General features: G+C 61.2%; 1 protein-coding gene across 1 annotated transcript; it reads right to left on the reverse strand.

The window, feature by feature from the left end:
- Positions 1 to 322: 322 nt before the first annotated feature.
- Positions 323 to 26805, reverse strand: LOC144490617 (serine/threonine-protein phosphatase 6 regulatory ankyrin repeat subunit C-like; the record flags this gene model as incomplete). Its single annotated transcript, XM_078208327.1, has 5 exons — positions 323 to 524; positions 5179 to 5250; positions 11751 to 11862; positions 12817 to 12888; positions 26665 to 26805. Coding segments are annotated over 5 exons (599 nt in total), but the record flags the coding sequence as incomplete, so codon positions are not given.
- Between the last annotated feature and the right edge of the window lie 237 nt (positions 26806 to 27042).

The raw sequence follows: 27042 nt of genomic DNA on the forward strand, positions 1-27042 counted from the left end.
CCATCAAACACTCCCAGGACAGGTACAGCACGGGGTTAGATACAGAGTAAAGCTCCCTCTACACTGTCCCCATCAAACACTCCCAGGACAGGTACAGCACGGGGTTAGATACAGAGTAAAGCTCCCTCTACACTGTCCCCATCAAACACTCCCAGGACAGGTACAGCACGGGGTTAGATACAGAGTAAAGCTCCCTCTACACTGTCCCCATCAAACACTCCCAGGACAGGTACAGCACGGGGTTACATACAGAGTAAAGCTCCCTCTACACTGGGAGGCGCAAGGTTTGCTGGAGTTCTCTCTCTTTCTCGCTCTGTCTCACCTGCAACGTGGAGTGAAGTTGCTTTGGTTAGCTGGTCTTTGACCAGAATGGATGCTCCGTGGCTGGTGAGGACCTCCACGCAGTCTGTGTGCCCTCGTTGGGCTGCGATGTAGAGCGGCGTGCGTCCAGCACGGTCTCTGACATCCAGATTCACCATGGTCTCCACAAGCACCTTCAGAACATCATGGTGACCATTGTACGCCTGCGGAGAGGGGGAGGGTTACACAGCCAGCACAGAACACGTTTCCCCACCGCCCCCAGAGGGTCAGGACGCCAGCACAGAACGCGTTTCCCCACAGCCCCCCAGAGGGTTACACAGCCAGCACAGAACGCGTTTCCCCACAGCCCCCCAGAGGGTTACACAGCCAGCACAGAACACGTTTCCCCACAGCCCCCAGAGGGTTACACAGCCAGCACAGAACGCGTTTCCCCACAGCCCCCCAGAGGGTTACACAGCCAGCACAGAACGCGTTTCCCCCCAGCCCCCAGAGGGTTACACAGCCAGCACAGAACGTGTTCCCCCCCAGCCCCCAGAGGGTCAGGACGCCAGCACAGAACGCGTTTCCCCCCAGCCCCCAGAGGGTCAGGACACCAGCGCAGAACACGTTTCCCCCCCCAACCCCCAGAGGGTCAGGACACCAGCGCAGAACGTGTTCCCCCCCAACCCCCAGAGGGTCAGGACGCCAGCGCAGAATGCGTTTCCCCCCCAACCCCCAGAGGGTCAGGACACCAGCGCAGAACGTGTTCCCCCCCAACCCCCAGAGGGTCAGGACGGCAGCACAGAACACGTTTCCCCCCAACCCCCAGAGGGTCAGGACGGCAGCACAGAACACGTTTCCCCCCCCAGCCCCCAGAGGGTCAGGACGGCAGCACAGAACACGTTTCCCCCCCAGCCCCCAGAGGGTTACGCAGCCAGCACAGAACACGTTTCCCCCCCAGCCCCCAGAGGGTTACACAGCCAGCACAGAACGCGTTTCCCCCCCAGCCCCCAGAGGGTTACACAGCCATAAGACCATAAGACCATAAGACATAGGAGCGGAAGTAAGGCCATTCGGCCCATCGAGTCCACTCCACCATTCAATCATGGTTGATTTCAACTCCATTTACCCGCTCTCTCCCCATAGCCCTTAATTCCTCGAGAAATCAAGAATTTATCAATTTCTGTCTTGAAGACGCTCAACGTCTCGGCCTCCACAGCCCTCTGTGGCAATGAATTCCACAGACCCACCACTCTCTGGCTGAAGAAATTTCTCCTCATCTCTGTTCTAAAGTGACTCCCTTTTATTCTAAGGCTGTGCCCCCGCGTCCTAGTCTCCCCTGTTAATGGAAACAACTTCCCTACGTCCATCCTATCTAAGCCGTTCATTATCTTGTAAGTTTCTATCAGATCTCCCCTCAACCTCCTAAACTCCAATGAATATAATCCCACGATCCTCAGACGTTCATCGTATGTCAGGCCTACCATTCCTGGGATCATCCGTGTGAATCTCCGCTGGACCCGCTCCAGTGCCAGTATGTCCTTCCTGAGGTGTGGGGCCCAAAATTGCTCACAGTACTCCAAATGGGGCCTAACCAGTGCTTTATAAAGCCTCAGAAGTACATCCCTGCTTTTGTATTCCAAGCCTCTTGAGATAAATGACAACATTACATTTGCTTTCTTAATTACGGACTCAACCTGCAAGTTTACCTTTAGAGAATCCTGGACTAGGACTCCCAAGTCCCTTTGCACTTTAGCATTATGAATTTTGTCACCGTTTAGAAAATAGTCCATGCCTCTATTCTTTTTTCCAAAGTGTACGACCTCGCACTTGCCCACGTTGAATTTCATCAGCCACTTCTTGGACCACTCTCCTAAACTGTCTAAATCTTTCTGCAGCCTCCCCACCTCCTCAATACTACCTGCCCCTCCACCTATCTTTGTATCATCGGCAAACTTGGCCAGAATGCCCCCAGTCCCGTCATCTAGATCGTTAATATATAAAGAGAACAGCTGTGGCCCCAACACTGAACCCTGCGGGACACCACTTGTCACCGGTTGCCATTCTGAGAAAGAACCTTTTATCCCAACTCTCTGCCTTCTGTCTGACAGCCAATCGTCAATCCATGTTAGTACCTTGCCTCGAATACCATGGGCCCTTATTTTACTCAGCAGTCTCCCGTGAGGCACCTTGTCAAAGGCCTTTTGGAAGTCAAGATAGATAACATCCATTGGCTCTCCTTGGTCTAACCTATTTGTTATCTCTTCAAAGAGCTCTAACAGGTTTGTCAGGCACGACCTCCCCTTACTAAATCCATGCTGACTTGTCTTAATCCGACCCTGCACTTCCAAGAATTTAGAAATCTCATCCTTAACGATGGATTCTAGAATTTTGCCAACAACTGAGGTTAGGCTAATTGGCCTATAATTTTCCATCTTTTTTCTTGTTCCCTTCTTGAACAGTGGGGTTACAACAGCGATTTTCCAATCCTCTGGGACTTTCCCTGACTCCAGTGACTTTTGAAAGATCATAACTAACGCCTCCACTATTTCTTCAGCTATCTCCTTTAGAACTCTAGGATGTAGCCCATCTGGGCCCGGAGATTTATCAATTTTCAGACCTTTTAGTTTCTCTAGCACAGAACGCGTTTCCCCACAGCCCCCAGAGGGTTACACAGCCAGCACAGAACGCGTTTCCCCACAGCCCCCAGAGGGTTACACAGCCAGCACAGAACGCGTTTCCCCACAGCCCCCAGAGGGTTACACAGCCAGCACAGAACGTGTTCCCCCCCAACCCCCAGAGGGTTACACAGCCAGCACAGAACGCATTTCCCCCCCAGCCCCCCAGAGGGTTACACAGCCAGCACAGAACGCGTTTCCCCACAGCCCCCCAGAGGGTTACACAGCCAGCACAGAACACGTTTCCCCACAGCCCCCAGAGGGTTACACAGCCAGCACAGAACGCGTTTCCCCACAGCCCCCAGAGGGTTACACAGCCAGCACAGAACGCGTTTCCCCACAGCCCCCAGAGGGTTACACAGCCAGCACAGAACGCGTTTCCCCACAGCCCCCAGAGGGTTACGCAGCCAGCACAGAACACGTTTCCCCACAGCCCCCAGAGGGTTACACAGCCAGCACAGAACGTGTTCCCCCCCAGCCCCCAGAGGGTTACACAGCCAGCACAGAACACGTTTCCCCACAGCCCCCAGAGGGTTACACAGCCAGCACAGAACACGTTTCCCCCCAGCCCCCAGAGGGTTACACAGCCAGCACAGAACGCGTTTCCCCACAGCCCCCAGAGGGTTACACAGCCAGCACAGAACGCGTTTCCCCACAGCCCCCAGAGGGTTACACAGCCAGCACAGAACACGTTTCCCCACAGCCCCCAGAGGGTTACACAGCCAGCACAGAACACGTTTCCCCCCAGCCCCCAGAGGGTTACACAGCCAGCACAGAACGCGTTTCCCCACAGCCCCCAGAGGGTTACACAGCCAGCACAGAACGCGTTTCCCCACAGCCCCCAGAGGGTTACACAGCCAGCACAGAACGTGTTCCCCCCCAACCCCCAGAGGGTTACACAGCCAGCACAGAACGTGTTCCCCCCCAACCCCCAGAGGGTTACACAGCCAGCACAGAACGCGTTTCCCCACAGCCCCCAGAGGGTTACACAGCCAGCACAGAACACGTTTCCCCACAGCCCCCAGAGGGTTACACAGCCAGCACAGAACGCGTTTCCCCACAGCCCCCAGAGGGTTACACAGCCAGCACAGAACGCGTTTCCCCACAGCCCCCAGAGGGTCAGGACGGCAGCACAGAACGCGTTTCCCCACAGCCCCCCAGAGGGTTACACAGCCAGCACAGAACGCGTTTCCCCACAGCCCCCCAGAGGGTTACACAGCCAGCACAGAACACGTTTCCCCCCCAGCTCCCAGAGGGTCAGGACGGCAGCACAGAACACGTTTCCCCCCCAACCCCCAGCCGTAGACACACGACCCCCTCCAACAGCAACAGGAGGAGGCCATTCAGCCCCAGATACAGGAACAGGAGGAGGCCATTCAGCCCCAGATACAGGAACAGGAGGAGGCCATTCAGCCCCAGATACAGGAACAGGAGGAGGCCATTCAGCCCCAGATACAGGAACAGGAGGAGGCCATTCAGCCCCAGATACAGGAACAGGAGGAGGCCATTCAGCCCCAGATACAGGAACAGGAGGAGGCCATTCAGCCCCAGATACAGGAACAGGAGGAGGCCATTCAGCCCACCCAGAGGAACAGGGGGAGGCCATTCAGCCCCAGATACAGGAACAGGGGGAGGCCATTCAGCCCCAGATACAGGAACAGGAGGAGGCCATTCAGCCCCAGATACAGGAACAGGAGGAGGCCATTCAGCCCCAGATACAGGAACAGGAGGAGGCCATTCAGCCCCAGATACAGGAACAGGAGGAGGCCATTCAGCCCACCCAGAGGAACAGGAGGAGGCCATTCAGCCCCCTTCTCCTCAACCCTGTTACACAGGAACAGAGAAGGAGGCCATTCTGCCCGCTCCTCAAGCCTGTTGCACAGGAACAGGAGGAGGCCATTCAGGTAAATGTCACTGGGGAACGACAGGCTGAATCCCCTCCAGGGCAAGGACCCTAGAGCACCCTCAGCGAACACCCAGCCCAGCCCGCGCTGGGGGGGTGGGGGGGGAGACTCTAACCCAGAGGCAGAGGGGACGACGGGAGACCCGGAGTCACACCCTGTCACTGGACAGTGACACGAAGACGGTGCCAGGGGGTAGATCTGCCCGCCGCACCAGGAGGGGGAGGGTCGTTCGGAGCCGTGCCCGGCTCACCGGGAAGGGGTGGTAAAGGCAGCGCCTGCCCATTGCGTGTACTTACAGCCAAGTGCAAAGGGCTCACTGGGTCCACACTCTCCGCCTGGTTCAGACAGTCAAACGACGACTCGATCAGCTGGGAAAGCAGCAATGCAGAGAGAGCATTTAATCAGAGTCCCCAGGGAGGGGCAGGTACAAAACAAAATACAGCAACACAGATACAAATATATAACAGCCCCGACACCCCCTCCCTATCCCTGTAACCCCCTCCAGCCCCCGACACCCCCTCCCTATCCCTGTAACCCCCTCCAGCCCCCTCCCTATCTCTGTAACCCCCTCCAACCCCCGCCCTATCCCTGTAACCCCCTCCAACCCCCTCCCTATCCCTGTAACCCCCTCCAACCCCCTACACCCCCTCCCTATCCCTGTAACCCCCTCCAGCCCCCTACACCCCCTCCCTATCCCTGTAACCCCCTCCAGCCCCCTCCCTATCCCTGTAACCCCCTCCAACCCCCTCCCTATCTCTGTAACCCCCTCCAACCCCCTCCAACCTCCTCCCTATCCCTGTAACCCCCTCCAACCCACTCCCTATCTCTGTAACCCCCTCCAACCCCCTACACCCCCTCCCTATCTCTGTAACCTCCTGCAGCCCCCTCCCTATCCCTGTAACCCCCTCCAACCCCCTACACCCCCTCCCTATCCCTGTAACCCCCTCCAGCCCCCTCCCTATCCCTGTAACCCCCTCCAACCCCCTCCCTATCTCTGTAACCCCCTCCAACCCCCTCCCTATCTCTGTAACCCCCTCCAACCCCCTCCCTATCCCTGTAACCCCCTCCAGCCCCCTACACCCCCTCCCTATCCCTGTAACCCCCTCCAGCCCCCTCCCTATCCCTGTAACCCCCTCCAACCCCCTCCCTATCTCTGTAACCCCCTCCAACCCCCTCCAACCTCCTCCCTATCCCTGTAACCCCCTCCAACCCACTCCCTATCTCTGTAACCCCCTCCAACCCCCTACACCCCCTCCCTATCTCTGTAACCTCCTGCAGCCCCCTCCCTATCCCTGTAACCCCCTCCAACCCCCTACACCCCCTCCCTATCCCTGTAACCCCCTCCAACCCCCTCCCTATCTCTGTAACCCCCTCCAACCCCCTCCAACCTCCTCCCTATCCCTGTAACCCCCTCCAACCCCCTCCCTATCTCTGTAACCCCCTCCAACCCCCTACACCCCCTCCCTATCTCTGTAACCTCCTGCAGCCCCCTCCCTATCCCTGTAACCCCCTCCAACCCCCTACACCCCCTCCCTATCCCTGTAACCCCCTCCAACCCCCCTACACCCCCTCCCTATCTTTGGAACCCCCTCCAGCCCCCTACACCCCCTCCCTATCCCTGTAACCTCCTCCAGCCCCCTACACCCCTCCCTATCTCTGTAACCTCCTCCAGCCCCCTACACCCCCTCCCTATCCCTGTAACCCCCTCCAACCCCCTACACCCCCTCCCTATCCCTGTAACCCCCTCCAACCCCCTCCCTATCCCTGTAACCCCCTCCAACCCCCTCCCTATCTCTCTAACCCCCTCCAACCCCCTACATCCCTCCCTATCTCTGTAACCTCCTCCATCTCCCCTACACCCCCCTCCCTATCTCTGTAACCCCCTACACCCCCCTCCCTATCTCTGTAACCTCCTCCAGCCCCCTACACCCCCTCCCTATCCCTGTAACCCCCTCCAACCCCCTACACCCCCTCCCTATCCCTGTAACCCCCTCCAACCCCCTCCCTATCCCTGTAACCCCCTCCAACCCCCTCCCTATCTCTCTAACCCCCTCCAACCCCCTACATCCCTCCCTATCTCTGTAACCTCCTCCATCTCCCCTACACCCCCCTCCCTATCTCTGTAACCCCCTACACCCCCCTCCCTATCTCTGTAACCTCCTCCAGCCCCCTACACCCCCTCCCTATCTCTGTAACCTCCTCCAGCCCCCTACACCCCCTCCCTATCTCTGTAACCTCCTCCAACCCCCCTACACCCCCTCCCTATCTCTGTAACCTCCTCCAGCCCCTACACCCCTCCCTATCTCTGTAACCTCCTCCGGTCCCCCTACACCCCCTCCCTATCTCTGTAACCTCCTCCAGCCCCCTACACCCCCTCCCTATCTCTGTAACCTCCTCCAGCCCCCCCTACACCCCCTCCCTATCTCTGTAACCTCCTCCAGCCCCCCTACACCCCCTCCCTATCTCTGTAACCTCCTCCAGCCCCCCCTACACCCCCCTCCCTATCTCTGTAACCTCCTCCAGCCCCCCTACACCCTCTCCCTATCTCTGTAACCTCCTCCAGCCCCCCTACACCCCCTCCCTATCTCTGTAACCTCCTCCAACCCCCCTACACCCCCTCCCTATCTCTGTAACCTCCTCCAGCCCCCCCTACACCCCCCTCCCTATCTCTGTAACCTCCTCCAGCCCCCCTACACCCCCTCCCTATCTCTGTAACCTCCTCCAGCCCCCCTACACCCCCTCCCTATCTCTGTAACCTCCTCCAGCCCCCCCTACACCCCCCTCCCTATCTCTGTAACCTCCTCCAGCCCCCCTACACCCCCTCCCTATCTCTGTAACCTCCTCCAGCCCCCCTACACCCCCTCCCTATCTCTGTAACCTCCTCCAACCCCCCTACACCCCCTCCCTATCTCTGTAACCTCCTCCAGCCCCCTCCCTATCTCTGTAACCCCCTCCAACCCCCTCCCTATCTCTCTAACCCCCTCCAACCCCCTACATCCCTCCCTATCTCTGTAACCTCCTCCAACCCCCCTACACCCCCTCCCTATCTCTGTAACCTCCTCCAGCCCCCTACACCCCCTCCCTATCTCTGTAACCTCCTCCAGCCCCCTACACCCCCTCCCTATCTCTGTAACCCCCTCCAACCCCCCTACACCCCCTCCCTATCTCTGTAACCTCCTCCAGCCCCCCCACACCCCCTCCCTATCTCTGTAACCTCCTCCAGCCCCCCTACACTCCCTCCCTATCTCTGTAACCTCCTACACCCCCTCCCTATCTCTGTAACCTCCTCCAGTCCCCTACACCCCCTCCCTATCTCTGTAACCTCCTCCAGCCCCTACACCCCCTCCCTATCTCTGTAACCTCCTCTAGCCCCCTACACCCCCTCCCTATCTCTGTAACCTCCTCCAGCCCCCCTACACCCCCTCCCTATCTCTGTAATCTCCTCCAGCCCCTACACCCCTCCCTATCTCTGAACCTCCTCCAGCCCCCTACATCCCCTCCCTATCTCTGTAACCTCCTCCAGCCCCCTACACCCCCTCCCTATCTCTGTAACCTCCTCCAGTCCCCTACACCCCCTCCCTATCTCTGTAACCTCCTCCAGCCCCTACACCCCCTCCCTATCTCTGTAACCTCCTCCAGCCCCCTACACCCCCTCCCTATCTCTGTAACCTCCTCCAGCCCCCCTACACCCCCTCCCTATCTCTGTAATCTCCTCCAGCCCCTACACCCCTCCCTATCTCTGAACCTCCTCCAGCCCCCTACACCCCCTCCCTATCTCTGTAACCTCCTCCAGCCCCCTACACCCCCTCCCTATCTCTGTAACCTCCTCCAGCCCCCTACACCCCCTCCCTATCTCTGTAACCTCCTCCAGTCCCCTACACCCCACTCCCTATCTCTGTAACCTCCTCCAGCCCCCTACACCCCCTCCCTATCTCTGTAACCTCCTCCAGTCCCCTACACCCCACTCCCTATCTCTGTAACCTCCTCCAGCCCCCTACACCCCCTCCCTATCTCTGTAACCTCCTCCAGTCCCCTACACCCCACTCCCTATCTCTGTAACCTCCTCCAGCCCCCTACACCCCCTCCCTATCTCTGTAACCTCCTCCAGTCCCCTACACCCCACTCCCTATCTCTGTAACCTCCTCCAGCCCCCTACAACCCCTCCCTATCTCTGTAACCTCCTCCAGTCCCCTACACCCCCTCCCTATCTCTGTAACCTCCTCCAGCCCCCTACACCCCCTCCCTATCTCTGTAACCTCCTCCATCCCCCCTACACCCCCTCCCTATCTCTGTAACCCCCTCCAGCCCCCTACACCCCTCCCTATCTCTGTAACCTCCTCCAGTCCCCTACACCCCCTCCCTATCTCTGTAACCTCCTCCAGCCCCCTACACCCCCTCCCTATCTCTGTAACCTCCTCCATCCCCCCTACACCCCCTCCCTATCTCTGTAACCCCCTCCAGCCCCCTACACCCCTCCCTATCTCTGTAACCCCCTCCAGCCCCCTACACCCCCTCCCTATCTCTGTAACCTCCTCCATCCCCCCTACACCCCCTCCCTATCTCTGTAACCCCCTCCAGCCCCCTACACCCCTCCCTATCTCTGTAACCTCCTCCAGCCCCTACACCCCTCCCTATCTCTGTAACCTCCTCCAGCCCCCCCTACACCCCCTCCCTATCTCTGTAACCCCCTCCAGCCCCCTACACCCCTTCCCTATCTCTGTAACCTCCTCCAGCCCCCTACACCCCCTCCCTATCTCTGTAACCCCCTCCAGCCCCCTACACCCTCTCCCTATCTCTGTAACCTCCTCCAGCCCCCCCTACACCCCCTCCCTATCTCTGTAACCTCCTCCAGCCCCCTACACCCCCTCCCTATCTCTGTAACCTCCTCCAGCCCCCCCTACACCCCCTCCCTATCTCTGTAACCTCCTCCAGCCCCCTACACCCCCTCCCTATCTCTGTAACCTCCTCCAGCCCCCTACACCCCCTCCCTATCTCTGTAACCTCCTCCAGCCCCCCCTACACCCCCTCCCTATCTCTGTAACCTCCTCCAGCCCCCTACACCCCCTCCCTATCTCTGTAACCTCCTCCAGCCCCCTACACCCCCTCCCTATCTCTGTAACCTCCTCCAGCCCCCTACACCCCCTCCCTATCTCTGTAACCTCCTCCAGCCCCCCCTACACCCCCTCCCTATCTCTGTAACCCCCTCCAGCCCCCTACACCCCCTCCCTATCTCTGTAACCTCCTCCAGCCCCCTACACCCCCTCCCTATCTCTGTAACCCCCTCCAGCCCCCTACACCCCCTCCCTATCTCTGTAACCTCCTCCAGTGCCCCTACACCCCCTCCCTATCTCTGTAACCTCCTTCAGTCCCCTACACCCCCTCCCTATCTCTGTAACCTCCTCCAGCCCCCTACACCCCCTCCCTATCTCTGTAACCTCCTTCAGTCCCCTACACCCCCTCCCTATCTCTGTAACCTCCTCCAGCCCCCTACACCCCCTCCCTATCTCTGTAACCCCCTCCAGCCCCCTACACCCCCTCCCTATCTCTGTAACCTCCTTCAGTCCCCTACACCCCCTCCCTATCTCTGTAACCTCCTCCAGCCCCCTACACCCCCTCCCTATCTCTGTAACCTCCTTCAGTCCCCTACACCCCCTCCCTATCTCTGTAACCTCCTCCAGCCCCCTACACCCCCTCCCTATCTCTGTAACCTCCTCCAGTCCCCTACACCCCCTCCCTATCTCTGTAACCTCCTCCAGCCCCCTACACCCCCTCCCTATCTCTGTAACCTCCTCCATCCCCCCTACACCCCCTCCCTATCTCTGTAACCCCCTCCAGCCCCCTACACCCCTCCCTATCTCTGTAACCCCCTCCAGCCCCCTACACCCCCTCCCTATCTCTGTAACCTCCTCCATCCCCCCTACACCCCCTCCCTATCTCTGTAACCCCCTCCAGCCCCCTACACCCCTCCCTATCTCTGTAACCTCCTCCAGCCCCTACACCCCTCCCTATCTCTGTAACCTCCTCCAGCCCCCCCTACACCCCCTCCCTATCTCTGTAACCCCCTCCAGCCCCCTACACCCCCTCCCTATCTCTGTAACCTCCTCCAGCCCCCTACACCCCCTCCCTATCTCTGTAACCCCCTCCAGCCCCCTACACCCTCTCCCTATCTCTGTAACCTCCTCCAGCCCCCTACACCCCCTCCCTATCTCTGTAACCCCCTCCAGCCCCCTACACCCTCTCCCTATCTCTGTAACCTCCTCCAGCCCCCTACACCCTCTCCCTATCTCTGTAACCCCCTCCAGCCCCCTACACCCCCTCCCTATCTCTGTAACCTCCTCCAGCCCCCTACACCCCCTCCCTATCTCTGTAACCTCCTCCAGCCCCCTACACCCCCTCCCTATCTCTGTAACCTCCTCCAGCCCCCCCTACACCCCCTCCCTATCTCTGTAACCTCCTCCAGCCCCCTACACCCCCTCCCTATCTCTGTAACCTCCTCCAGCCCCCTACACCGCCTCCCTATCTCTGTAACCTCCTCCAGCCCCCCCTACACCCCCTCCCTATCTCTGTAACCTCCTCCAGCCCCCTACACCCCCTCCCTATCTCTGTAACCTCCTCCAGCCCCCTACACCCCCTCCCTATCTCTGTAACCTCCTCCAGCCCCCTACACCCCCTCCCTATCTCTGTAACCTCCTCCAGCCCCCTACACCCCCTCCCTATCTCTGTAACCTCCTCCAGCCCCCCCTACACCCCCTCCCTATCTCTGTAACCCCCTCCAGCCCCCTACACCCCCTCCCTATCTCTGTAACCTCCTCCAGCCCCTACACCCCCTCCCTATCTCTGTAACCCCCTCCAGACAAGGCGTACTGACCAGTTCCAGGTTCTGCTTACTCCCGTGTGCTGCTGCATAGTGTATTGCACTGTAACCTTGCTTGTCCTGGATTGATGTATCCGCCCCACTGTCCAGTAAGTATTCCAAAGAACTGGAAAGGTCAAAGGTGAGCATTATTAGCACCATCAGCGTCAAGGGAGGAGGGATCGCTGTGTGTGTGTCTGACAGCTCGCTGGACAGACACTGCGGCCTGTACCATCACCCTGTCTACAGCCTGCCTGACGGGACATGTGTGCCTCTGGCCAGGCCCAGTATCTACCGCTCACCCCTCCATAGCCCCTCTCGAAAGTGATGCGTGAGTCGCCTTCTCCCACCCAACCCAGTCCCCGTGTGTGTGTGTGGTGTAGGTACACCCATTGTGCTGGTAGGGAGGGAGTTCCAGGATTGTGATTGGACGTCAGTCTGTGCGGGGGGCGGGACAATCCGGTAAGGGTGCGTGTGCATGGGCGATTTGTGGGCGCATGGCGTGTGTGTGTAGATGTATGCGTGCGCTTGTGATGGGTGTGTGTCCGCGCGAGTGTCGGTGGGGATGTCCGCGCGAGTGTCGGTGGGGATGTCCGCGCGAGTGTCGGTGGGGATGTCCGCGCGAGTGTCCGTGGGGATGTCCGCGCGAGTGTCGGTGGGGATGTCCGCGCGAGTGTCGGTGGGGATGTCCGCGCGAGTGTCGGTGGGGATGTCCGCGCGAGTGTCCGTGGGGATGTCCGCGCGAGTGTCCGTGGGGATGTCCGCGCGAGTGTCGGTGGGGATGTCCGCGCGAGTGTCGGTGGGGATGTCCGCGCGAGTGTCGGTGGGGATGTCCGCGCGAGTGTCCGTGGGGATGTCCGCGCGAGTGTCCGTGTCTGCCCGGGTGGGACAGTGCCCGGGTAGGACAGTGCCCAGGTGGGACAGTGCCCGGGTGGGACAGTGCCCGGGTGGGACAGTGCCCGGGTGGGACAGTGCCCGGGTGGGACAGTGCCCGGGTGGGACAGTGCCCGGGTAAGTGCTGTAGGGAACAGGCCACCGTGTGTGGGGGTTGGGTCGGTGAACAGGAGCCGGCGATACTCACAAGAAGGCCTCCTTCTCCCGGGTTTCCTTCATCACCTCATCGCCCCCGTGACGGCTTGTGGGGTGGTCACTCCTTAAAAACAGAGGGGGAGCGGAGTGAGAGACCCCGACATTGTCCCGAACACCCGGTTACACACTGACCCCCTCCCCAAATCCCCAACCAGAGGGAGCGGGGAGACCCCGACACTGTCCCAAACACCCGGTTACACACTGACCCCCCAAATCACCACCCAGAGAGAGCGGGGACACCCCGACACTGTCCCAAACACCCGGTTACACACTGACCCCCAAATCACCACCCAGAGGGAGCGGGGAGACCCCGACACTGTCCCAAACACCCGGTTACACACTGACCCCCCAAATTACCACCCAGAGGGAGCGGGGAGACCCCGACACTGTCCCAAACACCCGGTTACACACTGACCCCCCAAATCACCACCCAGAGAGAGCGGGGACACCCCGACACTGTCCCAAACACCCGGTTACACACTGACCCCCCAAATCCCCACCCAGAGGGAGCGGGGACACCCCGACACTGCCCCAAACACCCGGTTACACACTGACCCCCCAAATCACCACCCAGAGGGAGCGGGGAGACCCCGACACTGTCCCAAACACCCGGTTACACACTGACCCCCCAAACCCCCACCCAGAGAGAGCGGGGAGACCCCGACACTGTCCCAAACACCCGGTTACACACTGACCCCCCAAACCCCCACCCAGAGAGAGCGGGGAGACCCCGACACTGTCCCAAACACCCGGTTACACACTGACCCCCCAAACCCCCACCCAGAGAGAGCGGGGAGACCCCGACACTGTCCCAAACACCCGGTTACACACTGACCCCCAAATCACCACCCAGAGGGAGCGGGGAGACCCCGACACTGTCCCAAACACCCGGTTACACACTGACCCCCCAAACCCCCACCCAGAGGGAGCGGGGACACCCCGACACTGTCCCAAACACCCGGTTACACACTGACCCCCCAAACCCCCACCCAGAGAGAGCGGGGAGACCCCGACACTGTCCCAAACACCCGGTTACACACTGACCCCCCAAACCCCCACCCAGAGGGAGCGGGGACACCCCGACACTGTCCCAAACACCCGGTTACACACTGACCCCCCAAACCCCCACCCAGAGGGAGCGGGGAGACCCCGACACTGTCCCGAACACCCGGTTACACACTGACCCCCCAAATCCCCACCCAGAGGGAGCGGGGACACCCCGACACTGCCCCAAACACCCGGTTACACACTGACCCCCCAAACCCCCACCCAGAGAGAGCGGGGAGACCCCGACACTGTCCCAAACACCCGGTTACACACTGACCCCCCAAATCACCACCCAGAGAGAGCGGGGAGACCCCGACACTGTCCCAAACACCCGGTTACACACTGACCCCCCAAACCCCCACCCAGAGGGAGCGGGGACACCCCGACACTGTCCCGAACACCCGGTTACACACTGACCCCCCAAATCACCACCCAGAGAGAGCGGGGACACCCCGACACTGTCCCAAACACCCGGTTACACACTGACCCCCCAAATAAACACCCAGAGAGAGCGGGGAGACGCCGACACTGTCCCAAACACCCGGTTACACACTGACCCCCAAATCACCACCCAGAGGGAGCGGGGAGACCCCGACACTGTCCCAAACACCCGGTTACACACTGACCCCCCAAACCCCCACCCAGAGGGAGCGGGGAGACCCCGACACTGTCCCAAACACCCGGTTACACACTGACCCCCCAAATCACCACCCAGAGGGAGCGGGGAGACCCCGACACTGTCCCAAACACCCGGTTACACACTGACCCCCCAAATCACCACCCAGAGAGAGCGGGGACACCCCGACACTGTCCCAAACACCCGGTTACACACTGACCCCCCCAAACCCCCACCCAGAGGGAGCGGGGACACCCCGACACTGTCCCAAACACCCGGTTACACACTGACCCCCCAAATCCCCACCCAGAGAGAGCGGGGACACCCCGACACTGTCCCAAACACCCGGTTACACACTGACCCCCCAAATCACCACCCAGAGAGAGCGGGGAGACCCCGACACTGTCCCAAACACCCGGTTACACACTGACCCCCCAAACCCCCACCCAGAGGGAGCGGGGACACCCCGACACTGTCCCAAACACCCGGTTACACACTGACCCCCTCCCCAAATCACCACCCAGAGAGAGCGGGGACACCCCGACACTGCCCCAAACACCCGGTTACACTCTGACCCCCTCCCCAAATCACCACCCAGAGGGAGCGGGGAGACCCCGACACTGTCCCAAACACCCGGTTACACACTGACCCCCCAAATCACCACCCAGAGGGAGCGGGGAGACCCCGACACTGTCCCAAACACCCGGTTACACACTGACCCCCCAAATCCCCACCCAGAGAGAGCGGGGAGACCCCGACACTGTCCCAAACACCCGGTTACACACTGACCCCCTCCCCAAACCCCCACCCAGAGGGAGCGGGGACACCCCGACACTGTCCCAAACACCCGGTTACACACTGACCCCCAAATCACCACCCAGAGGGAGCGGGGACACCCCGACACTGTCCCAAACACCCGGTTACACACTGACCCCCAAATCACCACCCAGAGGGAGCGGGGAGACCCCGACACTGTCCCAAACACCCGGTTACACACTGACCCCCCAAACCCCCACCCAGAGAGAGCGGGGAGACCCCGACACTGTCCCAAACACCCGGTTACACACTGACCCCCCCAAACCCCCACCCAGAGGGAGCGGTGACACCCCGACACTGTCCCAAACACCCGGTTACACACTGACCCCCCAAACCCCCACCCAGAGGGAGCGGGGACACCCCGACACTGTCCCAAACACCCGGTTACACACTGACCCCCCAAATCACCACCCAGAGGGAGCGGGGACACCCCGACACTGTCCCAAACACCCGGTTACACACTGACCCCCCAAATCACCACCCAGAGGGAGCGGGGAGACCCCGACACTGTCCCAAACACCCGGTTACACACTGACCCCCCAAACCCCCACCCAGAGGGAGCGGGGACACCCCGACACTGTCCCAAACACCCGGTTACACACTGACCCCCCAAACCCCCACCCAGAGAGAGCGGGGACACCCCGACACTGTCCCAAACACCCGGTTACACACTGACCCCCCAAACCCCCACCCAGAGAGAGCGGGGACACCCCGACACTGTCCCAAACACCCGGTTACACACTGACCCCCCAAATCACCACCCAGAGAGAGCGGGGAGACCCCGACACTGTCCCAAACACCCGGTTACACACTGACCCCCCAAATCACCACCCAGAGAGAGCGGGGACACCCCGACACTGTCCCAAACACCCGGTTACACACTGACCCCCTCCCCAAACCCCCACCCAGAGGGAGCGGGGACACCCCGACACTGTCCCAAACACCCGGTTACACACTGACCCCCCAAACCCCCACCCAGAGGGAGCGGGGAGACCCCGACACTGTCCCAAACACCCGGTTACACACTGACCCCCCAAACCCCCACCCAGAGGGAGCGGGGAGACCCCGACACTGTCCCAAACACCCGGTTACACACTGACCCCCCAAATCACCACCCAGAGAGAGCGGGGACACCCCGACACTGTCCCAAACACCCGGTTACACACTGACCCCCCAAACCCCCACCCAGAGAGAGCGGGGAGACCCCGACACTGTCCCAAACACCCGGTTACACACTGACCCCCCCAAATCACCACCCAGAGGGAGCGGGGAGACCCCGACACTGTCCCAAACACCCGGTTACACACTGACCCCCCAAATCACCACCCAGAGAGAGCGGGGAGACCCCGACACTGTCCCAAACACCCGGTTACACACTGACACCCCAAACCCCCACCCAGAGGGAGCGGGGAGACCCCGACACTGTCCCAAACACCCGGTTACACACTGACCCCCAAATCACCACCCAGAGGGAGCGGGGAGACCCCGACACTGTCCCAAACACCCGGTTACACACTGACCCCCCAAATCACCACCCAGAGAGAGCGGGGAGACCCCGACACTGTCCCAAACACCCGGTTACACACTGACCCCCCCAAACCCCCACCCAGAGAGAGCGGGGACCCCCCGACACTGTCCCAAACACCCGGTTACACACTGACCCCCCAAATCACCACCCAGAGGGAGCGGGGACACCCCGACACTGTCCCAAACACCCGGTTACACACTGACCCCCCAAATCACCACCCAGAGGGAGCGGGGACACCCCGACACTGTCCCAAACACCCGGTTACACACTGACCCCCCAAACCCCCACCCAGAGGGAGCGGGGACACCCCGACACTGTCCCAAACACCCGGTTACACACTGACCCCCCAAATCACCACCCAGAGGGAGCGGGGACACCCCGACACTGTCCCAAACACCCGGTTACACACTGACCCCCCAAATCACCACCCAGAGGGAGCGGGGAGACCCCGACACTGTCCCAAACACCCGGTTACACACTGACCCCCCAAATCACCACCCAGAGAGAGCGGGGAGACCCCGACACTGTCCCAAACACCCGGTTACACACTGACCCCCCAAATCACCACCCAGAGGGAGCGGGGACACCCCGACACTGTCCCAAACACCCGGTTACACACTGACCCCCCAAACCCCCACCCAGAGAGAGCGGGGAGACCCCGACACTGTCCCAAACACCCGGTTACACACTGACCCCCCAAACCCCCACCCAGAGGGAGCGGGGAGACCCCGACACTGTCCCAAACACCCGGTTACACACTGACCCCCCAAATCCCCACCCAGAGGGAGCGGGGAGACCCCGACACTGTCCCAAACACCCGGTTACACACTGACCCCCCAAATCACCACCCAGAGGGAGCGGGGACACCCCGACACTGCCCCAAACACCCGGTTACACACTGACCCCCCAAATCACCACCCAGAGAGAGCGGGGAGACCCCGACACTGTCCCAAACACCCGGTTACACACTGACCCCCCAAACCCCCACCCAGAGGGAGCGGGGAGACCCCGACACTGTCCCAAACACCCGGTTACACACTGACCCCCCAAATCCCCACCCAGAGGGAGCGGGGAGACCCCGACACTGTCCCAAACACCCGGTTACACACTGACCCCCCAAATCACCACCCAGAGGGAGCGGGGACACCCCGACACTGCCCCAAACACCCGGTTACACACTGACCCCCCAAATCACCACCCAGAGAGAGCGGGGAGACCCCGACACTGTCCCAAACACCCGGTTACACACTGACCCCCCAAATCACCACCCAGAGAGAGCGGGGACACCCCGACACTGTCCCAAACACCCGGTTACACACTGACCCCCCCAAACCCCCACCCAGAGAGAGCGGGGAGACCCCGACACTGTCCCAAACACCCGGTTACACACTGACCCCCCAAACCCCCACCCAGAGAGAGCGGGGACACCCCGACACTGTCCCAAACACCCGGTTACACACTGACCCCCCAAACCCCCACCCAGAGAGAGCGGGGAGACCCCGACACTGTCCCAAACACCCGGTTACACACTGACCCCCCAAATCACCACCCAGAGGGAGCGGGGACACCCCGACACTGTCCCAAACACCCGGTTACACACTGACCCCCCAAATCACCACCCAGAGGGAGCGGGGACACCCCGACACTGTCCCAAACACCCGGTTACACACTGACCCCCCAAATCACCACCCAGAGGGAGCGGGGACACCCCGACACTGTCCCAAACACCCGGTTACACACTGACCCCCTCAAATCACCACCCAGAGGGAGCGGGGACACCCCGACACTGTCCCAAACACCCGGTTACACACTGACCCCCCAAACCCCCACCCAGAGGGAGCGGGGACACCCCGACACTGTCCCAAACACCCGGTTACACACTGACCCCCCAAACCCCCACCCAGAGGGAGCGGGGACACCCCGACACTGTCCCAAACACCCGGTTACACACTGACCCCCTCCCCAAATCCCCACCCAGAGGGAGCGGGGAGACCCCGACACTGTCCCAAACACCCGGTTACACACTGACCCCCCAAACCCCCACCCAGAGGGAGCGGGGACACCCCGACACTGTCCCAAACACCCGGTTACACACTGACCCCCCAAATCACCACCCAGAGGGAGCGGGGACACCCCGACACTGTCCCAAACACCCGGTTACACACTGACCCCCCAAATCACCACCCAGAGAGAGCGGGGACACCCCGACACTGTCCCGAACACCCGGTTACACACTGACCCCCCAAACCCCCACCCAGAGAGAGCGGGGACACCCCGACACTGTCCCGAACACCCGGTTACACACTGACCCCCCAAACCCCCACCCAGAGGGAGCGGGGAGACCCCGACACTGTCCCAAACACCCGGTTACACACTGACCCCCTCCCCAAATCACCACCCAGAGAGAGCGGGGACACCCCGACACTGTCCCAAACACCCGGTTACACACTGACCCCCCAAACCCCCACCCAGAGAGAGCGGGGACACCCCGACACTGTCCCAAACACCCGGTTACACACTGACCCCCCAAATCACCACCCAGAGAGAGCGGGGACACCCCGACACTGTCCCAAACACCCGGTTACACACTGACCCCCTCCCCAAATCACCACCCAGAGGGAGCGGGGACACCCCGACACTGTCCCAAACACCCGGTTACACACTGACCCCCCAAACCCCCACCCAGAGGGAGCGGGGACACCCCGACACTGTCCCAAACACCCGGTTACACACTGACCCCCCAAATCACCACCCAGAGAGGGCGGGGACACCCCGACACTGTCCCAAACACCCGGTTACACACTGACCCCCCCAAACCCCCACCCAGAGGGAGCGGGGACACCCCGACACTGTCCCAAACACCCGGTTACACACTGACCCCCCAAATCACCACCCAGAGGGAGCGGGGAGACCCCGACACTGTCCCAAACACCCGGTTACACACTGACCCCCCAAATCACCACCCAGAGAGAGCGGGGAGACCCCGACACTGTCCCAAACACCCGGTTACACACTGACCCCCCAAATCACCACCCAGAGGGAGCGGGGAGACCCCGACACTGTCCCAAACACCCGGTTACACACTGACCCCCCAAATCACCACCCAGAGGGAGCGGGGAGACCCCGACACTGTCCCAAACACCCGGTTACACACTGACCCCCCCAAACCCCCACCCAGAGGGAGCGGGGAGACCCCGACACTGTCCCAAACACCCGGTTACACACTGACCCCCCAAATCACCACCCAGAGAGAGCGGGGAGACCCCGACACTGCCCCAAACACCCGGTTACACACTGACCCCCCCAAACCCCCACCCAGAGGGAGCGGGGACACCCCGACACTGCCCCAAACACCCGGTTACACACTGACCCCCCAAATCACCACCCAGAGGGAGCGGGGAGACCCCGACACTGTCCCAAACACCCGGTTACACACTGACCCCCCAAATCACCACCCAGAGGGAGCGGGGAGACCCCGACACTGTCCCAAACACCCGGTTACACACTGACCCCCCAAATCACCACCCAGAGAGAGCGGGGAGACCCCGACACTGTCCCAAACACCCGGTTACACACTGACCCCCCAAATCACCACCCAGAGGGAGCGGGGAGACCCCGACACTGTCCCAAACACCCGGTTACACACTGACCCCCCAAATCACCACCCAGAGGGAGCGGGGAGACCCCGACACTGTCCCAAACACCCGGTTACACACTGACCCCCCCAAACCCCCACCCAGAGGGAGCGGGGAGACCCCGACACTGTCCCAAACACCCGGTTACACACTGACCCCCCAAATCACCACCCAGAGAGAGCGGGGAGACCCCGACACTGCCCCAAACACCCGGTTACACACTGACCCCCCCAAACCCCCACCCAGAGGGAGCGGGGACACCCCGACACTGCCCCAAACACCCGGTTACACACTGACCCCCCAAATCACCACCCAGAGGGAGCGGGGAGACCCCGACACTGTCCCAAACACCCGGTTACACACTGACCCCCCAAATCACCACCCAGAGAGAGCGGGGACACCCCGACACTGTCCCAAACACCCGGTTACACACTGACCCCCCAAACCCCCACCCAGAGAGAGCGGGGAGACCCCGACACTGTCCCAAACACCCGGTTACACACTGACCCCCCCAAACCCCCACCCAGAGGGAGCGGGGACACCCCGACACTGCCCCAAACACCCGGTTACACACTGACCCCCCAAATCACCACCCAGAGAGAGCGGGGAGACCCCGACACTGCCCCAAACACCCGGTTACACACTGACCCCCCAAACCCCCACCCAGAGAGAGCGGGGAGACCCCGACACTGTCCCAAACACCCGGTTACACACTGACCCCCCCAAACCCCCACCCAGAGGGAGCGGGGACACCCCGACACTGCCCCAAACACCCGGTTACACACTGACCCCCCAAATCACCACCCAGAGAGAGCGGGGAGACCCCGACACTGTCCCAAACACCCGGTTACACACTGACCCCCCAAACCCCCACCCAGAGGGAGCGGGGAGACCCCGACACTGCCCCAAACACCCGGTTACACACTGACCCCCCAAACCCCCACCCAGAGGGAGCGGGGACACCCCGACACTGTCCCAAACACCCGGTTACACACTGACCCCCTCCCCAAACCCCCACCCAGAGAGAGCGGGGAGACCCCGACACTGTCCCAAACACCCGGTTACACACTGACCCCCCCAAACCCCCACCCAGAGGGAGCGGGGAGACCCCGACACTGTCCCAAACACCCGGTTACACACTGACCCCCCAAATCACCACCCAGAGGGAGCGGGGAGACCCCGACACTGTCCCAAACACCCGGTTACACACTGACCCCCCCAAACCCCCACCCAGAGGGAGCGGGGACACCCCGACACTGCCCCAAACACCCGGTTACACACTGACCCCCCAAACCCCCACCCAGAGAGAGCGGGGAGACCCCGACACTGCCCCAAACACCCGGTTACACACTGACCCCCCAAATCACCACCCAGAGAGAGCGGGGAGACCCCGACACTGCCCCAAACACCCGGTTACACACTGACCCCCCAAACCCCCACCCAGAGAGAGCGGGGAGACCCCGACACTGTCCCAAACACCCGGTTACACACTGACCCCCCAAACCCCCACCCAGAGGGAGCGGGGACACCCCGACACTGTCCCAAACACCCGGTTACACACTGACCCCCCAAATCACCACCCAGAGGGAGCGGGGACACCCCGACACTGTCCCAAACACCCGGTTACACACTGACCCCCCCAAACCCCCACCCAGAGGGAGCGGGGACACCCCGACACTGTCCCAAACACCCGGTTACACACTGACCCCCCAAACCCCCACCCAGAGGGAGCGGGGAGACCCCGACACTGTCCCAAACACCCGGTTACACACTGACCCCCCAAATCACCACCCAGAGAGAGCGGGGAGACCCCGACACTGCCCCAAACACCCGGTTACACACTGACCCCCAAATCACCACCCAGAGGGAGCGGGGAGACCCCGACACTGTCCCGAACACCCGGTTACACACTGACCCCCCAAATCACCACCCAGAGGGAGCGGGGAGACCCCGACACTGTCCCAAACACCCGGTTACACACTGACCCCCCAAACCCCCACCCAGAGGGAGCGGGGACACCCCGACACTGCCCCAAACACCCGGTTACACACTGACCCCCCAAATCACCACCCAGAGGGAGCGGGGAGACCCCGACACTGTCCCAAACACCCGGTTACACACTGACCCCCCAAATCACCACCCAGAGAGAGCGGGGAGACCCCGACACTGTCCCAAACACCCGGTTACACACTGACCCCCCAAACCCCCACCCAGAGAGAGCGGGGACACCCCGACACTGTCCCAAACACCCGGTTACACACTGACCCCCCAAATCACCACCCAGAGAGAGCGGGGAGACCCCGACACTGTCCCGAACACCCGGTTACACACTGACCCCCCAAATCACCACCCAGAGAGAGCGGGGAGACCCCGACACTGCCCCAAACACCCGGTTACACACTGACCCCCCAAATCACCACCCAGAGAGAGCGGGGAGACCCCGACACTGTCCCGAACACCCGGTTACACACTGACCCCCCAAATCACCACCCAGAGGGAGCGGGGAGACCCCGACACTGTCCCAAACACCCGGTTACACACTGACCCCCCAAATCACCACCCAGAGGGAGCGGGGAGACCCCGACACTGTCCCAAACACCCGGTTACACACTGACCCCCAAATCACCACCCAGAGAGAGCGGGGACACCCCGACGCTGTCCCAAACACCCGGTTACACACTGACCCCCCAAATCACCACCCAGCGGGAGCGGGGACACCCCGACACTGTCCCAAACACCCGGTTACACACTGACCCCCCAAATCACCACCCAGAGAGAGCGGGGACACCCCGACACTGTCCCAAACACCCGGTTACACACTGACCCCCTCCCCAAACCCCCACCCAGAGGGAGCGGGGACACCCCGACACTGTCCCAAACACCCGGTTACACACTGACCCCCAAATCACCACCCAGAGGGAGCGGGGAGACCCCGACACTGTCCCAAACACCCGGTTACACACTGACCCCCCAAACCCCCACCCAGAGGGAGCGGGGAGACCCCGACACTGCCCCAAACACCCGGTTACACACTGACCCCCCAAACCCCCACCCAGAGAGAGCGGGGACACCCCGACACTGTCCCAAACACCCGGTTACACACTGACCCCCCAAACCCCCACCCAGAGGGAGCGGGGACACCCCGACACTGTCCCAAACACCCGGTTACACACTGACCCCCCAAATCACCACCCAGAGGGAGCGGGGAGACCCCGACACTGCCCCAAACACCCGGTTACACACTGACCCCCCAAACCCCCACCCAGAGGGAGCGGGGACACCCCGACACTGCCCCAAACACCCGGTTACACACTGACCCCCCAAATCCCCACCCAGAGGGAGCGGGGACACCCCGACACTGTCCCAAACACCCGGTTACACACTGAACCCCAAATCACCACCCAGAGAGAGCGGGGACACCCCGACACTGTCCCAAACACCCGGTTACACACTGAACCCCAAATCACCACCCAGAGAGAGCGGGGAGACCCCGACACTGTCCCAAACACCCGGTTACACACTGACCCCCCAAACCCCCACCCAGAGGGAGCGGGGACACCCCGACACTGTCCCAAACACCCGGTTACACACTGACCCCCCAAATCACCACCCAGAGAGAGCGGGGAGACCCCGACACTGTCCCAAACACCCGGTTACACACTGACCCCCCAAATCACCACCCAGAGAGAGCGGGGAGACCCCGACACTGTCCCAAACACCCGGTTACACACTGACCCCCCAAACCCCCACCCAGAGAGAGCGGGGAGACCCCGACACTGCCCCAAACACCCGGTTACACACTGACCCCCAAATCACCACCCAGAGAGAGCGGGGACACCCCGACACTGTCCCAAACACCCGGTTACACACTGACCCCCCAAATCACCACCCAGAGGGAGCGGGGAGACCCCGACACTGTCCCAAACACCCGGTTACACACTGACCCCCCAAATCACCACCCAGAGGGAGCGGGGAGACCCCGACACTGTCCCAAACACCCGGTTACACACTGACCCCCAAATCACCACCCAGAGAGAGCGGGGACACCCCGACGCTGTCCCAAACACCCGGTTACACACTGACCCCCCAAATCACCACCCAGCGGGAGCGGGGACACCCCGACACTGTCCCAAACACCCGGTTACACACTGACCCCCAAATCACCACCCAGAGAGAGCGGGGACACCCCGACACTGTCCCAAACACCCGGTTACACACTGACCCCCCAAACCCCCACCCAGAGGGAGCGGGGACACCCCGACACTGTCCCAAACACCCGGTTACACACTGACACCCACTCACCAAATCCCCACCCAATGGCTCCATGGTAGCAGAGTCACAGGAGGGGGGGGGGATTGGTTGGTGGTGGGGAGGGGGTGATCTGGGGACACAGCTGTCGATAAGGACGGTCTTCGGCCGGTCTCCACACAGTGTCAGCCGGGTGACGTCCGCAGGGGAGATCCCTGTGGGTGACATCCTCAGGGGAGATCCCTGTGGGTGACATCCGCAGGGGAGATCCCTGTGGGTGACATCCTCAGGGGAGATCCCTGTGGGTGACATCCGCAGGGGAGATCCCTGTGGGTGACATCCTCAGGGGAGATCCCCGTGTCACAGGGACGGCCAGAGACTGGGAACGAGACGGAAACATTGTCTGGGGGACGGTGACTTCTAACAAAGCACCGCGGAGTCAAAGCCTGTTCTTCAAGGCCCGATATCACGGCACACCTAGCGTGCGCTACATATCGGTGAATTCATGGCACAGAGAGAAAGGCACCATAGATTGTAACTCAACTCGAGAAGCTTTCCTAATGTACTTGGCGGATAAACCAGTCCCGCAGCGGTAACATCACTGGACTCGAGATGCCCAGGGGTTAACGCTCGGCAGGGTGGGGTGGGGGGTCTCCGTAAACAGTCGGGGGTCCCAGGGACCCGAGCCAGCGGCAGCACCCCGCTGGTGACAGCTTGCCAGCTGGAGAAAGCACCCTCTGTCTGCTGGTTTGAGTGCTTCAAGGGTCTTTGTGACAAACAGCATCAGACCCCACATTCTCCCCCCCGTGGGAGTGAGTCCCACATTCTCCCCCCATGGGAGCGAGTCCCACATTCTCCCCCCCCCGTGGGAGCGAGCCCCACATTCTCCCCCCATGGGAGCGAGTCCCACATTCTTCCCCACTCCCACTCTCCAAGTAAAGACTTACTCCTGAATTCATCCCTCCCACACCGATTGGATTTATTAACCACCGTCTCATATACAGAGTCCCCCCACCCCACCCCCACCCCACCCCACACCCCCCACCCCCCCACCCCTGCTTGGTTCTGATCTCTACCTAAAGAAGTGGAAACAGCTTCTCTCCATCGGCCCTGCTGAAACCCCTGGATGATTCTGAACACCCCCTCCCCCTCCACCTTCCCCCACAGACTGTTCAACCGTACCAGATTATTGTAGCCACCTCCTTCCTGCACCTCCCACAGCATCCCCCCCCCCTCCACCCCCAAAGCCCCTCTACTCAGCATCTCAAATACAACCCTGAGACAGAACAGGGGGAGGTCCGTAAGCCCTGACCACCCCCCACTCCCTGCAGATCCTCTGGTCGAGGGACATCCCCAGGGAATCTACCCCCCCCTCCCCCCACACCTGCCCACCCAGTCCCATCCGCAGCATCCTTCCCGGATGTATCACAGCTTGGTCTGGGGCTCCTGCTCTGCCCAAGACCGCAAGGAACTACAAAGGGTCGTGAACGTAGCCCAGTCCCATCACGCAAACCAGCCTCCCATCCATTGACTCCGTCTACACTTCCCGCTGCCTCGGGGGGGGAAAAGCAGCCGGCATAATCAAGGACCCCACGCACCCCGGACATTCTCTCTTCCACCTTCTTCCGTCGGGGGAAAAAGATACAAAAGTCTGAGGTCACGGACCGACCGACTCAAGAACAGCTTCTTCCCTGCTGCTGCCGTCAGACTTTTGAATGGACCGACCTCGCATTAAGTTGATCTTTCTCTACACCCCGAGCTGTGACTGTAACACTACATTCTGCACCCTCTCCTTTCCTTCTCTATGAACGGTATGCTTTGTCTGTACAGCGCGCAAGAAACAATACTTTTCACTGTGTCCCAATACACGGGACAATAATAAATCAGATCAAAACAGCTGGCAGACACTTGGCATCTCCCCCTTGTGTCTTCCCCTCCCCAGCCTCCTACCTGCGGTACGCCTCCGAGGCAGCTGCGTAATGCAGAGGGGTGCAGCCCCTCCCGTCAGTGGCGGTGACACTGGCCCCAGCGGTGATCAGAGTAACCGTACATTGGTACCTGCCATTGGCCGCAGCGTAGTGCAGAGGGGACCTGCAGTGGAGACAAACACGACACCATGTAGAACATAGAACATAGAACAGTACAGCACAGAACAGGCCCTTCGGCCCACGATGTTGTGCCGACCTTCATCTGAAACCAAGATCAAGCTATCCCACTCCCTATCATCCTGGTGTGCTCCATGTGCCTATCCAATAACCGCTTAAATGTTCCTAAAGTGTCTGACTCCACTATCACTGCAGGCAGTCCATTCCACACCCCAACCACTCT

This window comes from Mustelus asterias, unplaced genomic scaffold (assembly GCF_964213995.1).
Source record: "Mustelus asterias unplaced genomic scaffold, sMusAst1.hap1.1 HAP1_SCAFFOLD_3511, whole genome shotgun sequence".
Classification (NCBI taxonomy): Eukaryota; Metazoa; Chordata; class Chondrichthyes; order Carcharhiniformes; family Triakidae; genus Mustelus; species Mustelus asterias.